General features: G+C 38.8%; 1 protein-coding gene across 18 annotated transcripts in view; it reads left to right on the top strand.

Annotated features, from left to right (window-relative positions):
• Window positions 1-1577: 1577 nt before the first annotated feature.
• C2CD5 (C2 calcium dependent domain containing 5) overlaps window positions 1578-13211 on the top strand; it is a 66818-nt gene continuing 55184 nt past the window's right edge. For 14 of the 18 annotated variants that reach the window (XM_084283818.1, XM_084283819.1, XM_084283820.1 and 11 more), the window contains exons 1-6: window positions 1578-1680; window positions 5204-5290; window positions 7205-7376; window positions 9665-9760; window positions 10226-10381; window positions 11843-12041. In XM_084283818.1, coding sequence (XP_084139944.1) covers window positions 1591-1680; window positions 5204-5290; window positions 7205-7376; window positions 9665-9760; window positions 10226-10381; window positions 11843-12041 — 800 coding nt within the window. In that variant the 5' untranslated portion in view covers window positions 1578-1590. Of the gene's footprint in view, window positions 1681-5203; window positions 5291-7204; window positions 7377-9664; window positions 9761-10225; window positions 10382-11842; window positions 12042-13211 lie in introns of those variants that run through there. The other 4 variants (XM_084283815.1, XM_084283816.1, XM_084283817.1 and 1 more) reach the window with 2 other exon arrangements.

Raw genomic sequence — 13211 nt, forward strand, 5'->3', positions numbered from 1 at the left:
TAGGAAGACCCTGACTTCACCAACAAATTTCACAGAGCCACATACCAATCTCTAAAGGGATACAACTAAACTAAATTTGTGTTCTTTACCTTCTAACGTACAAGACAGTTTCAATCTTTATGGGTTAGGAATTTCTTCTTCCAAATTAAAGCAAAAAGTTTCAAGTATTCACATCTTCAAAAGCTGAAAAAACCCACTCTACATAACACAAGGTGTAGTAAAGTCACAGTAACTGCATAATGTTTCCTAAAAATCGTTTCATCATAATTTATCTGGCAAAGGAAGCAAACAAGTGGGTGTCGTCAGAAAAAAAATAAAATCATATATGATAAAGTTTGTCTTTACTTCGTTCCTACTTATGTACAGTCAGGAACTTAGTTTATGCTCTGAATCGGGCTACAGAGCCCAAAAATTAATGAAGGCCAAACAGTGTCATATCTAACACATGTAACACAACAGAGAATGTCGGTTTTTTTTTTTCTTTTTTTCTTGTCATCACACCCCCTGCTGGTAATTTTCTACCCTAATAGGGAAGTTACATTACAGAAATGGCTGTTTACAAGTAACATAGTGGATTAATGGCCTGTATTTAGGGCTAAACAATGCTGAGGATCCAACATCCACACCACGTGCAATTCAGGGGATTTCATTTCATATTATCCTTAATTTGCTGCCATGACCTGCATGGCCTTAAACAACCGGAATACCTTTGGTGAGTTGCTCGTGTATGCTTTCTGGTTTGGCCTAATCGGGATGAGATCTCCAGCGCCTGCGTTCTGTGCCTGCTCCAATTTGCAAGCCAGAACATTTAAGCAGGCGAGATCTAGATATTTTATTAAAAATTGCCAGTTTCTGGTCTAAAGCTGTAACTTTAGCAACAAGTCTTCTGCTTTTGATTCCCGCCCTGGATCTTTGCTCTTTTCTATATTGCCTTGGGATAACAGCTCCAGCACTCTGCTCAAACCCGGGCGGATAAGGCAGAAACGTGGATGTGCCTGAAGAGCTGCCTTCAGAGCACGCACGACCGAGGGGAGGCGCCACCTGCACTCCCGAGGGCCCCCACGCATCGCCTTGCTCTGCCCGCCCGCAGCCCAGCCGCGTTCATGGCGCCTGTAGCGCCAGGTACCGCCCGCAGGGATACACGGAGGGAAGATGCGGCACCCCCGGCCGCCATTCCGGCTGCGGGGCGGAGCGCTGCCACGCGGGGGCGTGGCCTGGCTGGGGGGCGTGTCCCAAATGAGGGGCGGGCGCCGCGGGGTCCTACCGCCCCCCCCCCCAATCGCCTCGCTCCTCCGCCGCGTAGCGCATGCGCCCGGCGGCTTTGCGTCAGGGCGCGCCCCGCGGCAGCGGCGGCGGCGGGTGCGAAGCGGCCGCGCCGGGCATGGGCGGGCGGCGGCGGCGGCGGCTGCGGGCCGCTGGGCGGCGCGGCGCATGCGCGCCCGGCCCCTCGCACCCCCCCCTCCCGGCGGGCCGCGGCGTGCCTGCGGGCGGTGGCGGCGGCGGCGGCGGCGGCGGCGGCGGCGGAGGAGGAGGAGGAGGAGGAGGAGGAGGAGGAGGAGGAGGAGGAGGAGGGGGAGGAGGAAGAGGAAGATGCCGGGCAAGCTGAAGGTCAAGATCGTGGCCGGGCGCCACTTGCCGGTGATGGACCGCGCCAGCGACCTCACCGACGCCTTCGTGGAGGTGGGGGGGGATCGAGGGCGGGGAGCGCCGCCGCTCAGGCACCTGCCGGGCCCCGCCGCCACAGGCCCGCCGAGGGGGGGTGGGGGGGGGAAGCGGAGGCGGCCCTGTCCCGTGGTGCGGGTCTGCGGCGCGGTGCTGCCAGCGCGCCCTGCGTGGCCCCGAGCCGTGCCGGCGGCATTGCCCGCGCCCAGAAACCGCGCCTGAGGAGGAATGCGTTTGGAAAGGGAACGGGTGCCGCATAAACGCGTGCGGGTGCTATAGATAGTAACTGGGGCTGGCACTGCGCTGCCCTGAGGCAGGGAGGCAGCGTCCTTCTAAACTGTGTAAGTGGAAGAAAATGTCCTTCCAGAACTCTGTAAATAGAAAAAACGTGCGTGTATTAATCTCAAAATAGATTTGATTTGGTGCGTGTAGATTTGACTGTCACTGCGTTTGCTTAGTGAGACAGTTCATTGAAAATAAAGTGAAAATGTGTTTCTGACGTGCTGTTCAATGGAGCTGAAATGCTGCACAGCTCTGCTGCCTTAAATACAGGAAAACGTGATACTTCAGTGTTTGCTTTCAGAAATTGCATCATTAAATTAAATTTATTAATAAACCATCATGCGATTTAAATAGGATCAATAGGTAACCAATAACATCTCCGATGTGTATTAGTAGGAGACAGGGAAAACAGCAGTAGGAAGCGCGGCTCTGAGTTTCACGTAGCCTGTTTTTGAGCTGCCTTGAGAAACAGCTCTCCTCTCCCTTCAGTCACTGGTTCCCAAACCTGCACCTTCTGCGCCAACCCTAGAGTGTGAGTAGCTGCGTGGCAGCGTAGCTATAGAAATTAATCTGGTTAAACACTAATTTAACAACAAGAAGAGGACAATATACTCAGCAAGATCAATTTGCTTAGCTAGATTAACATGCAGCTTCATGAATGTCTTGGCACAAATAAGGCTGAAGAAATTCATAGAAGGGGCCTTGCTTTTAGGACCACTGTTTAGGAAGAAAAAATTAAGGCAGGAATTACCCTTGCGGGTACATACGGGACATACCCTTGCCATGTGGAGTGAGTATGGCTGCAGGTGAAGTGTGTCAAAATAAATTGAGCTTAAAACTCATTTTGTTTTTGTGTGAGGTTGCTGAAAGCCTTTACAAAGCTTTTTAACTTAAAATGACAAGTGGAAGTAATATTAAAGTACTAGTTGACTACTAGCCTTTAAATTTCCCTCTTAAAGATTCTAACATAAATCTAGAATTAGAAAAGAAATGAAAGACTTTAGAGCTGTTACTTCAGGTTATGCATAACTTGCCAGCATGTGTGGTCTGGAGCAAATTACCACAATTTCTTCTGCATCTGTGCTTCTAAATTTGTACAGTGGACAGCACTGCAGTGCTTGATTACCTCTGCTAGCTTTAATGAACTAACTTGACTACTGGCAAAGTTTAGTTATAGCTGCCTGAGGCTCCGAGGGAGCTAATTTACTCCCTAGATAACATGTAAAATTAGACTGGGTGGAGCTCTGGGCTATTGCACGTTGGCAGCTTGTGTGTAAAGCAGCTCTGTTAAAACTAGCATCATTATTGCTTTATTATACAGCTGAGTGCAACGAATACGCATTCTGAGTAGTTACGCTGCTAGGTTTTCTATGCTCCTAAGCAGAATCTACATTTACATAGCTAGATCTGTGTTTTCATCACAGAATCACAGAATTTCTAGGTTGGAAGAGACCTCAAGATCATTGAGTCCAACCTCTGACCTAACACTAACAGTCCTCCACTAAACCATATCCCTAAGCTCTACATCTAAACGTCTTTTAAAGACCTCCAGGGATGGTGACTCCACCACTTCCCTGGGCAGCCCATTCCAATGCCTAACAACCCTTTCGGTAAAGAAGTTCTTCCTAAAATCCAACCTAAAACTCCCCTGGCGCAACTTTAGCCCATTCCCCCTCATCCTGTCACCAGGCATGTGGGAGAATAGACCAACCCCCTTCTGGTTCTTCACACCCCTTCTCACTTTTAATTTGAAAGCTTACTTTGAAAATAGTATCTTTTCCAAAATCATTACTGTTTATTGAATCAAGTGGGGGTTCTCTATAGAGTTCTGTAGGATTCTGTTGATCGAGGTGTGGTAATATACAGAGTTTAATGGGAACTTGTAGTCCAATTTTGCAGCGCTCAGCTATCTGAACTAACTAGCTGTATGTATGTAAGTACAGAATCTCATTAGAGCTGGGTTACGCACGTATGTAAAATAACGACCATACACTGACATATATATGTATGTAATGACATATGGTCATACTGATGTGTCATGCTGAAACATCTAAGTATCAATACTTCCTTAATTAGTGTTTAAAAAAAATGCTGTGTAGTGTTCCAAATCTAAGACTGAATTTAATTTCCAAGATCTATTTGCACTTTTAAAGATAATTGTATTCAGAATCCATAGCCGTCTTTGACTGTAGCGTGTCTTTTAAATCAGCACACATTATTTTCTTAAGAATCTCGAATACGTTCAAAAACTTTGCATATTTGTCAGTAACATCAGATACTTGTTATAAGTTGAAGTACTAATCCTTTATAGAGGTACCATTCACATAATTACAAGCGTGCATAATGGCTTGGAATGAAAGGTGCAATGAGATAAAACCTCTTAGGTTATGTAGCATGGTTTCTTGGTGTATGGATTGTCACAGAAATTCTGTTAGATGCTTTTTCAAGCAAATGGGGTGGTCCTTAAACAGACTGCTGTGAAGACCAAATGGAGATTCCCACAATACATACCTATAGCTGCTTAATAGCCTTAATCAATAGAAGTATGTAGAATATTTAATCTGTGTTAATTGAAGATTAGAGGGATATATATAGATACGTAGTTCCTCTGTCCTTTTTGCTGATATGCTTTCTGGAATTTTCTATAAGAAGGGAGGACTAGAGCCTGTTAAGGTTCTTCCCCTTGCTGCTGTGAATTTACTGATATGTGTCTAGCATGTCACGACTGCAGTTCATGGAAGTGGTTTCAGGTATTTTCTGGTGCGGATCTATCAAGACAACATGTTTTAAGAAATAAGTTGACTAATGATATCATTTTGGTTCTGCGTTTCTTTTATAACTTGACAATAAATCTGATGTAGAAACCCTAGAGAGAAGAGTAATGGCACGTAAACTATCAGCATTTATGTAGAATGCTTTTGCTTAAAATATTTCCAAACAAATGACAAGCAACTGCTAAGGTGATGTACCAAGTGACTTTGAATAGCCAACATAACTGCTATTTTTAACTAAAGTGATTGAGGAGGAAAAGAAGTAATTTTGAAACAAGAGGGGGAGAGAGGTTTGTTGGGAGTTTTGGTGATACATGGAAAGTTGCTTAAACGTGTAACATAGATTCAAAAAGAAACTCACTGAAAAGAACTTCTTGTTGTTATTAAAACATGTATTTGAAATTATTTGCATGTGTAGATTTAATGAGTAACTCAGTTTCTAAATCTACTAATTAATGCTTGTTTTTAATAATTGCTTATATTTCTAGGTAAAATTTGGAAATACAACATTTAAGACCGATGTGTATCCAAAATCACTTAATCCTCAGTGGAATTCTGAATGGTTTAAATTTGAAGTAAGTATTTTTTATTTTTTTTTAAGAGCTTGCCGATATTTATCTACATGGATGTTCTGTTTTAGATGCCCTTGAAGTATTTTCATTTCAGGCAGAAAATTGGTTTTGAGGAGTGAAGGTATTCCTGTTTAAATACAAATGAAATCTTTCAGCAAATCTATCTATGTGTAGACATTCTTTGCCAAAAGTGTGTTATTTTATCTTTACAAATGGTTTAAAAAAGAGGCAAACATGACAGAATGGATCTGACACACATGTTCTGGGGGATGTAAAAGGGAGGAAGGGGCGGGAAAGCATTTTCTGTTAAGCTTTTGGATACCAGTGTGGGTATGCCTTCCTTTTTTTTCTTTCTAAAGGGGTAGTTTTGAGGAAGGAAAGTTAATTGGTATTTGGAATGTTACTTTGGCTTGCAAATAATGTACTTGAAGAAGAAAATGGAGAATTTTTACAAGAAAATTATAAAATAAAGAGCTTGGACAACAACTATTGGACACTTTTTTCTCATTTCCTTATGTAATAATGAGGGCAGTCAGCATTTTCCCATAACTGCTCGTTTGTTTTTAGGATCTGATCAGTTCACCTTAATGAACTGAGTACAGTAGTATCATAGATGTCCTCTGACATTCTACTGTGAACAACTGTTTTGCATAGTTGTTATTTGTTACTGCATTTTTGTTGCATTAAAAATAATAATTGTGTAGTGGTATTTAGAACAAATTAGTTTGAATGTATAGTACTGATTTGTTTATAGTGTTCAAATACAGTATCACAATACAGTCATGTTTGTAAATACTAGCTACTATGTCACTACATGTGCATATAATGTTAGAAATACAGCAAATATAAAAAAGGTAAGTTTAGCAACTTTATTAATCAACATAGAGTGCTTGATTAAGAACATCTCTTAATCAGTAATCCATGTTGATTAAGAAAGTAGTACTAGCATAGTGAGGTTCACTGTTCTTTATTTTTCTTTTTTATTTCAATTCTTTGGGTCTTTTTTTGTGGAGTGGAAAGAGCTGAATGATGTGGAGGATTAACTCTCTTAGTACAGAGAGTTAACTATGTCAATAACAGAAGTCTTAGACTTCTATCTTTTCTTTCCCAAATCCATTTTTCCATGCAAAAAGAGCCAAACAATAACACTAAAAAAAACACATCAGAATTCCACATTTCAAAGAGTGGAATAGCACTAACTGCTTAAGACATCTTAAGCGTGTGAATTTGTGTGTAGTTTGATCTTTATGCAACACTGTGTTATAATTCTAAAAAAAGCTTGCATGAGTCCTCACATTATATTTAGCAAAATTTATTTTGGTTTGTGATGTTTAGAACAAAGTTTTAGAATGCTTGTCTTTTATCTCCTAAAAAAAAAAATAGCTGAGGTATCTGAAGATGGATTATTGCATCTATTTAGAGAAGTACATGTCTGAAATTACTGAATATTTGCAGTGGGTTACATAAAATGTATTGCCTTTTTTAAGCCACCAGCCAGTTTGGAAGTGTGAGAGCAAAACTTAAGAGTGTAAGACTTCAGAGTGAGATGCTTTGTCTTAAATTTTCATTTTTTTTTTCTTCTTCCCTGAAGAGTATGGATTGTGGGGATTGGTAAACAAACCAGAGAATGTGACTTAAAAAAAAGTGGGATTTTAAAATAATATAGTCACCATAATCTTTTTCTGTAATTTTCCAAGTGATAAATCTAATTGCAGGATTTTAGCATTTTGTGAAGGGTAATATCAAAATAACACTGTTTAGATCCAGGAAATAGAAATCGGATTTCTGTGAGTAACGTCACTGTACATGACTAATTTGCCTCTTACTGCATTTGTTTTTCCAGGAGTGTTTTCTTGTGCTTTTTTTTTTTTTTTTTTTTTTTTAATATTCAAATTCCATGTCAATATTTATTTCTAGGTAGATGATGAAGAGCTGCAAGATGAGCCTCTCCAGATCACAGTTCTTGATCATGATACCTACAGTGCTAATGATGCCATTGGCAAAGTGTACATAGATATCGATCCTTTGCTGTACAGTGAAGCAGCTACAGTTATTTCAGGATGGTTTCCAATTTATGATACCATCCATGGTAAGATTTGCTAAGTTAAAAGTACAACAATGTTGTTTGAGATGTAACCTGCTTCTTGCAATGTTCATTGCTGTAAGCTGGTTTTGGAAATGTGTAATAGCTTTAGCCTTGGGAGCTGGAAAGCTATGGTTTGGTACTCTTTTTATTAGGTCTTCAGAAAGTTAAGAGTGCCATCTAAAATCATTGACAAAGTACTTCTACGATACTCTTCGCTTTTGATAATACTAATGATTGTATATGAAAGATTTCTAAAACCTCTGGAATGAGAATTTCTGGCATAGTTGCCTAGTGTTTGGCAGAACACCTTTCATAGAATTTGCAACAAGTGGAAAACATCTTCACATAGTATTTAAAATAGTAACTGGAAATTTCAGATAAAAACAGAACAAACAAACAAAAAAACTAAAACATGCTTACTCAATCACTATATGTTTACTAAAAGAATGTACTCTTGCTGAAGTCACTTGGGGTATGCCTTCCTGGGATGTTGCATAAACTTCATTTGAGATGGAGGAACAGAATGTGGCAAACACAAAACACAAGGTGAAACTCCTTTTCCTTCCAGAAAGTACTCTTAGTCCTAGGTATAATTCTTCAGAATATTTTGAAGGTATGAGAAAAGGAAGTTAATGATGCTTTTGCTTTTAAGGAAGCAGAGCTCTCATCCCAGTAAGTTAAGGTCAGTTCATAGCTAGTTAGCTTTTATCTATTTGGTTATTACTGCTGCTCTAGTTTATTATCCAGTGGGAGTTAAGTGACTTAGCTATTTTAAAAGCTGATTATAAGGCATAGGTGGGGAAGCATTAGTTGTCATTACTGATGATAATTTTTTATGTTTTTATTTGTAACAGTTACATTGAAGAAGGTTCTTAAGAAATATTGCATGCATTTTCTTCTGCTTCTAGTCTATTCTATCATATTGTATTCTTTCTTTTGAAGTTAATTTAGGTGAGCACTTGTCTCAGAATGTGTGCAACTTGTTTGTCAGAGAGAATTAGATTGCTCTATTTTCTAGATCTGTTGGTATTTCACAGCTTTTTTCTATTTAAATAAGAATTCTTATTTTTTTCATGATTGTGGCAGTAGATTCTAATTATCTTGATGCTTGGCAAACAGCAATTAATGCTTCCTTAAAAATGTTGACATAATATTTATAAATATTTATTATATTGTTTTTGCACCCTAACATCGTTATTTGTGGAAAATACGAGTCTGATGCACTTCCTGTTAAAGTAAATGGAGGCTTTTTCTTCTGATGTTTTGGAAGATAGTTCTAGGTGACTATTGCAATAATGTCAGAGTCAGTCTGTGAATCTAATGCATTTGAGTGTCAGATATTTCTGTGATAAAATCACAAGAGATGAGACTCATCAAGTAGTTCAGTCCTCAATATGTCAGAATCTATAATGATCTGAAAGGATTTTATTGGGGGGGGGTAAGCTGAAAATAGAAAAATCAGAAAGGAATGGCTGTGTTTTGAATAAATGCTCTAATATTAATAAGATGTAAATGTAGCCAAAATATTAAGCTTTATCTAAAAAAGTTTGTAATACCTTATTTAAAGTGTTTCTTCTCAACATATTTTACACTGCCTGCTTTCTGGTTCTTGGAAGAACCATCACTTTTATTATTGGATTGAACTTCAGTGAGTAGCTTTACTGTGATCTTGAAATTATGTGAGGGAGAAAATTTAAAATGCTCTGAACAACACCATAAAGCTTTTTACATGGCCAGGACTCTAGTAGTTTCAAGGCATCCAAGGTAAAGCTTCCACCCTTTTGTGCTGAGTATGTCTTGGGACAGCGTTACAGTACTTAGCTCTTGATTTCATTCCCTGCCCTGATGATATAGGGCGCAAGAGCAGAGAAAGCGCTTGCTGCAGCTGGAACCACTGCAACAGCAGGAGGCTGATGGCTTCTCTTTTCCTAGTCACATCCTTCTATAAAATCCTGCTTGCTGCAGCAGGTATTTGAGGGCTGTTCCATGAATGGCTTCAGCCTCAAAGGCTGGACAGAACTAATGCTTCCCCTGTGAGGGTGTCTCTGCAGCATGCCCGAGAGGCGAGGCGAGGAAGCGTCTTCCTGCCCCTCTGGCCCTGGTTAGAATTGACACATTAGCTGTCAGTTTAAGCAAGCCTTTTAGCATGGTTATATTATGTTCTTTGTGGAAAAGCTAACTCATAAAAGCTACTTAAATTACTAACAATAAGGATTAATTAATAGGGCTAGTTTATATTGCTTTTTGATACAGTTTCACATTTTTCTTTTTTTTCTTTTTGTTGTTGATAGGCATACGTGGGGAGATCAATGTGGTGGTGAAAGTAGATCTCTTCAATGATTTAAACAGATTTAGGCAGTCATCGTGTGGAGTCAAGTTTTTTTGCAGTAAGTAGAGGGATGAAAACAAGGAGAACCAAAGCTTTTTTTTTTTTTCCTTTCCCCTTTCTCTTTGCCAATTCTGTCCTTTACCATCCAGTCAACCAGCTCATTCTATAAGCCCAATGCACGTTGACACCAGTAGCAAATAAACAAATTTATTTAGTTTGTTTCTCTTTATTTTTTTTTTTATTTCAAGTCAATGAAGATAACTTTTTTTTTTTTTTTCCTGATCTTGCTGGTGCATGTGAACGTTATGTTACTTTGGGTGCAGATTCTGTTAAAAAGGTACAAAGTGAAAAGCTTTTGCTGTGGTACATGTTCCAGCATCTACCAGAAAAAAATAATTGCTTGGGTATGTCTGCGTTTTAACAGCTGAAGCTGTCTGATGTAGAAAATCAAATTTTTATTTTTTTCTTTGAATTTCTGTTCTTAGATTCATGCCTTATGTCTTTTTGTATTTCTTTTTAACAGCCACATCTATTCCGAAGTGTTACAGAGCAGTAATAATTCATGGGTTTGTGGAAGAACTTGTAGTTAATGAAGATCCAGAATACCAGTGGATAGACCGAATTCGCACACCAAGGGCATCAAATGAGGCTAGACAAAGACTCATTTCACTAATGTCAGGTATTAATACATACAGTGTAATAATTATTGCTGCTTTTTAAAAAAGATCACCATTTAAAGAAGTGACTTACTTTTGAGACAATGTTGTGTATGATTTTTGGTATTAACTATGTTCATTTTTTCAATTCACTCTATCTTGTATTTCTGAAGATTCCATTTTCCTAACTGAGGGCAAGTATGACAGACTTCCTCTTCTCAACTTTGTGAAGTTTTAAATACAGTTTCTCTGCTATGCCACTTCACAGGATTAACATTTGCATGTTCCTTGTTTGCATAAATGGAAGAAGTGGATAAAAGTGCAAGTGGAAGTAATCTGCTATGTTTTATTAGTATTCGTGGCAGTGATTAAGAGGAAAAAACATAGAAGACCTCATAGTAATACTGCTTCATGTCATTTAATACAGTGCTTAATACTGCAGGTGGCCATTTGAAGAATCCTGAAGAATGCTCTTAACTCTTCTGAGAATGGCTTGTTTTACTTTTGCAGTCAGTCTTCCATTGCTGTGAAGTCTGAGAAGCATCATCATTCCATGATTTGTGATGAGTTATATGATTGATTTAGAACATGTTCCCAGGATGTTTCATAGGTCTCTGTCATATTATGTGTTGAATACTGTTACAACCTTGGGTTGAATGGAGTCCATAGCAATTTCAGTTCCTTTTACTTGGCTAGAAACTTTCATATTCTACTACCGCTCTTAGAGGTGTTTTTCAAGACCAGTGCATTCATAATTTCAGTCTGCAGCTAAGTAGTTTGCAATAGGAACTTGTTCCAATATGGTTGAAAAACTTATAGAAAGCAGAAGTGATCATTCTGTTCCCTTTGGTTTCTTAAGTGAAAATTCCTAATGTCAATAATGTCATATTCTGTGGTGATGAAGCGTTTTCAGTTTGTTGAAAAATTTTTGTCAATCCTTCATTAAAAGACAGATGATATTTTGCACTTAGCTAGATAGCGTTGATAATGCTAAGTGAATCAATGTCTCCGATTTTGTTGCTTTTTGTTGCTCAAGAGTTTGGAGACTTAATAAAAAAAAAAAAAAAGAAAAGGCCTTTTCTCATGGATTTCAAAGATGTTGCTTTGGTCTGAACTGTATCAAGGAGTATCTAGAAACTTTTGTGTTCAAGCACATGTCTTGACCATCTTTTTCTCTCCCTAAATAAGTATAAAAGGAAATAGTTAAAGAAAATTTGAAAAAAAAATAAAAATAGAAACATCTATGAAATAATATACTATGGTTAAAGTTGGAATAGATTTGGGGGACAGAGAAAGCTATATAACTAATGAAACTTCATGCTATGTTCCAGGAAGCGGAGGCTGTCACCAGCTACTTGGCATAAATAAATTTGAATCTATTGCCTGTTTTGTTCTCTGCTTTTGGAATTGCAGATGAGGGCAATGCCCACAAAAGAGAATAGGAAAAGGTTACTGTGATCAGCTCTTTACCTTCTGTTTTGTAGGTGAACTGCAAAGGAAGATTGGCTTGAAAGTGCTTGAAATGAGAGGAAATGCTGTTGTTGGTTATTTACAATGTTTTGATTTGGAGGGGGAATCTGGACTGGTAGTACGAGCCATAGGAACAGCCTGCACGTTGGATAAATTAAGTAACACATCAGCATTTTTACCTGCATGTAACTCCCCATCCAAAGAAATGAAGGAGTAAGTATGAATTAATAGTTCTTAGGGGAACAAGTTTCATCTCTCTTTTCATACTCATTCGGTTTTATATAACCAGTGTGATTTCCACCTGTCTCCCTCCCCCCCCCCCCCTCACCCTTTTTCCAATTAATTTGTTTCTTTTGTCCTTTTTTGTCTGTAACTCAGTTTGTATTCCACAATTTCAAAATGTTTTACGTTGAATTACTTGCATTATTTCTTTAGAAGCTGGAGTGGCAAACCTTAATGACTCTTTCGTATTTCTGTTGCTAGCAAAAGTATTTCATATCCTTGGGCTGGGATCCACCAATTTCCTAACAAGTAATTCTGCATTGACTGTGTTTGTACAACAAATGCTTTTGTGAGGGCTTCTTATGGTATGCATAAGATACTCTGATATAAGATACTCTGATACGAGTACAGTCAGGTTTGAGTGGCTGTGCTGAGTATATAAGAAAAGATAAATTTAGCTTTGAGTTCATACAGTTCAGTAAATGGTTTAGAAAGTGACCCTGAAACAGTGTCATCTTTTTTTTGCGTGCTTTGCTTCCTACTGTTGACGTTTGGCTTGTTACAAGCAGGGCTAAAGTGTAGTTGCAGAGAATGCTGTTTATGATGAAAAACAGTGTTTCTTGATCTCTTTTACCTACTGCAGCACCAAACACAGGTTGTGTGCAGATTTTCAATGTGCACAGAAATTAATAGATAAATACTTGCAGTCTCTAAATTGTTGTTTGGATAAATTACCTATTTTCTGTTTGATAGAGCCATCCAATTTCTGGAAGGAAAAATGAGCATCAAAAGCATATTATTTCTGTAATATTCCCCACCATCTTCATTAACTTGCTGTTGCGTTGTTACAATAGTAATCAGGCATTTTTGTAGTGTAGGCAGCAGTGTGCTCTGACTTCTCAAAATTATGGTTTTCGATTTCAAATTGTAGCTTGTTTAACTTGTCTTAATTTTAAAACTTTGCTATTGAAAAGGCTTCTGGATATGATGGAACATAAAATAACAGTAGTGATTAAAAACAAACAAACAAACAAACAACAAACTGGACCTGGTAACCACCAACTTAAAAGGCATTCATAAGTCACTCTGAAGTGAAATGTGAAAATTTCATCCCCCAAATAATCTATGTTTAGCAGCTTGGTAGTGGATGTAGACAGAATG

Source organism: Netta rufina (genome assembly GCF_964035555.1).
Source record: "Netta rufina genome assembly, chromosome: 1".
NCBI lineage: Eukaryota > Metazoa > Chordata > Aves > Anseriformes > Anatidae > Netta > Netta rufina.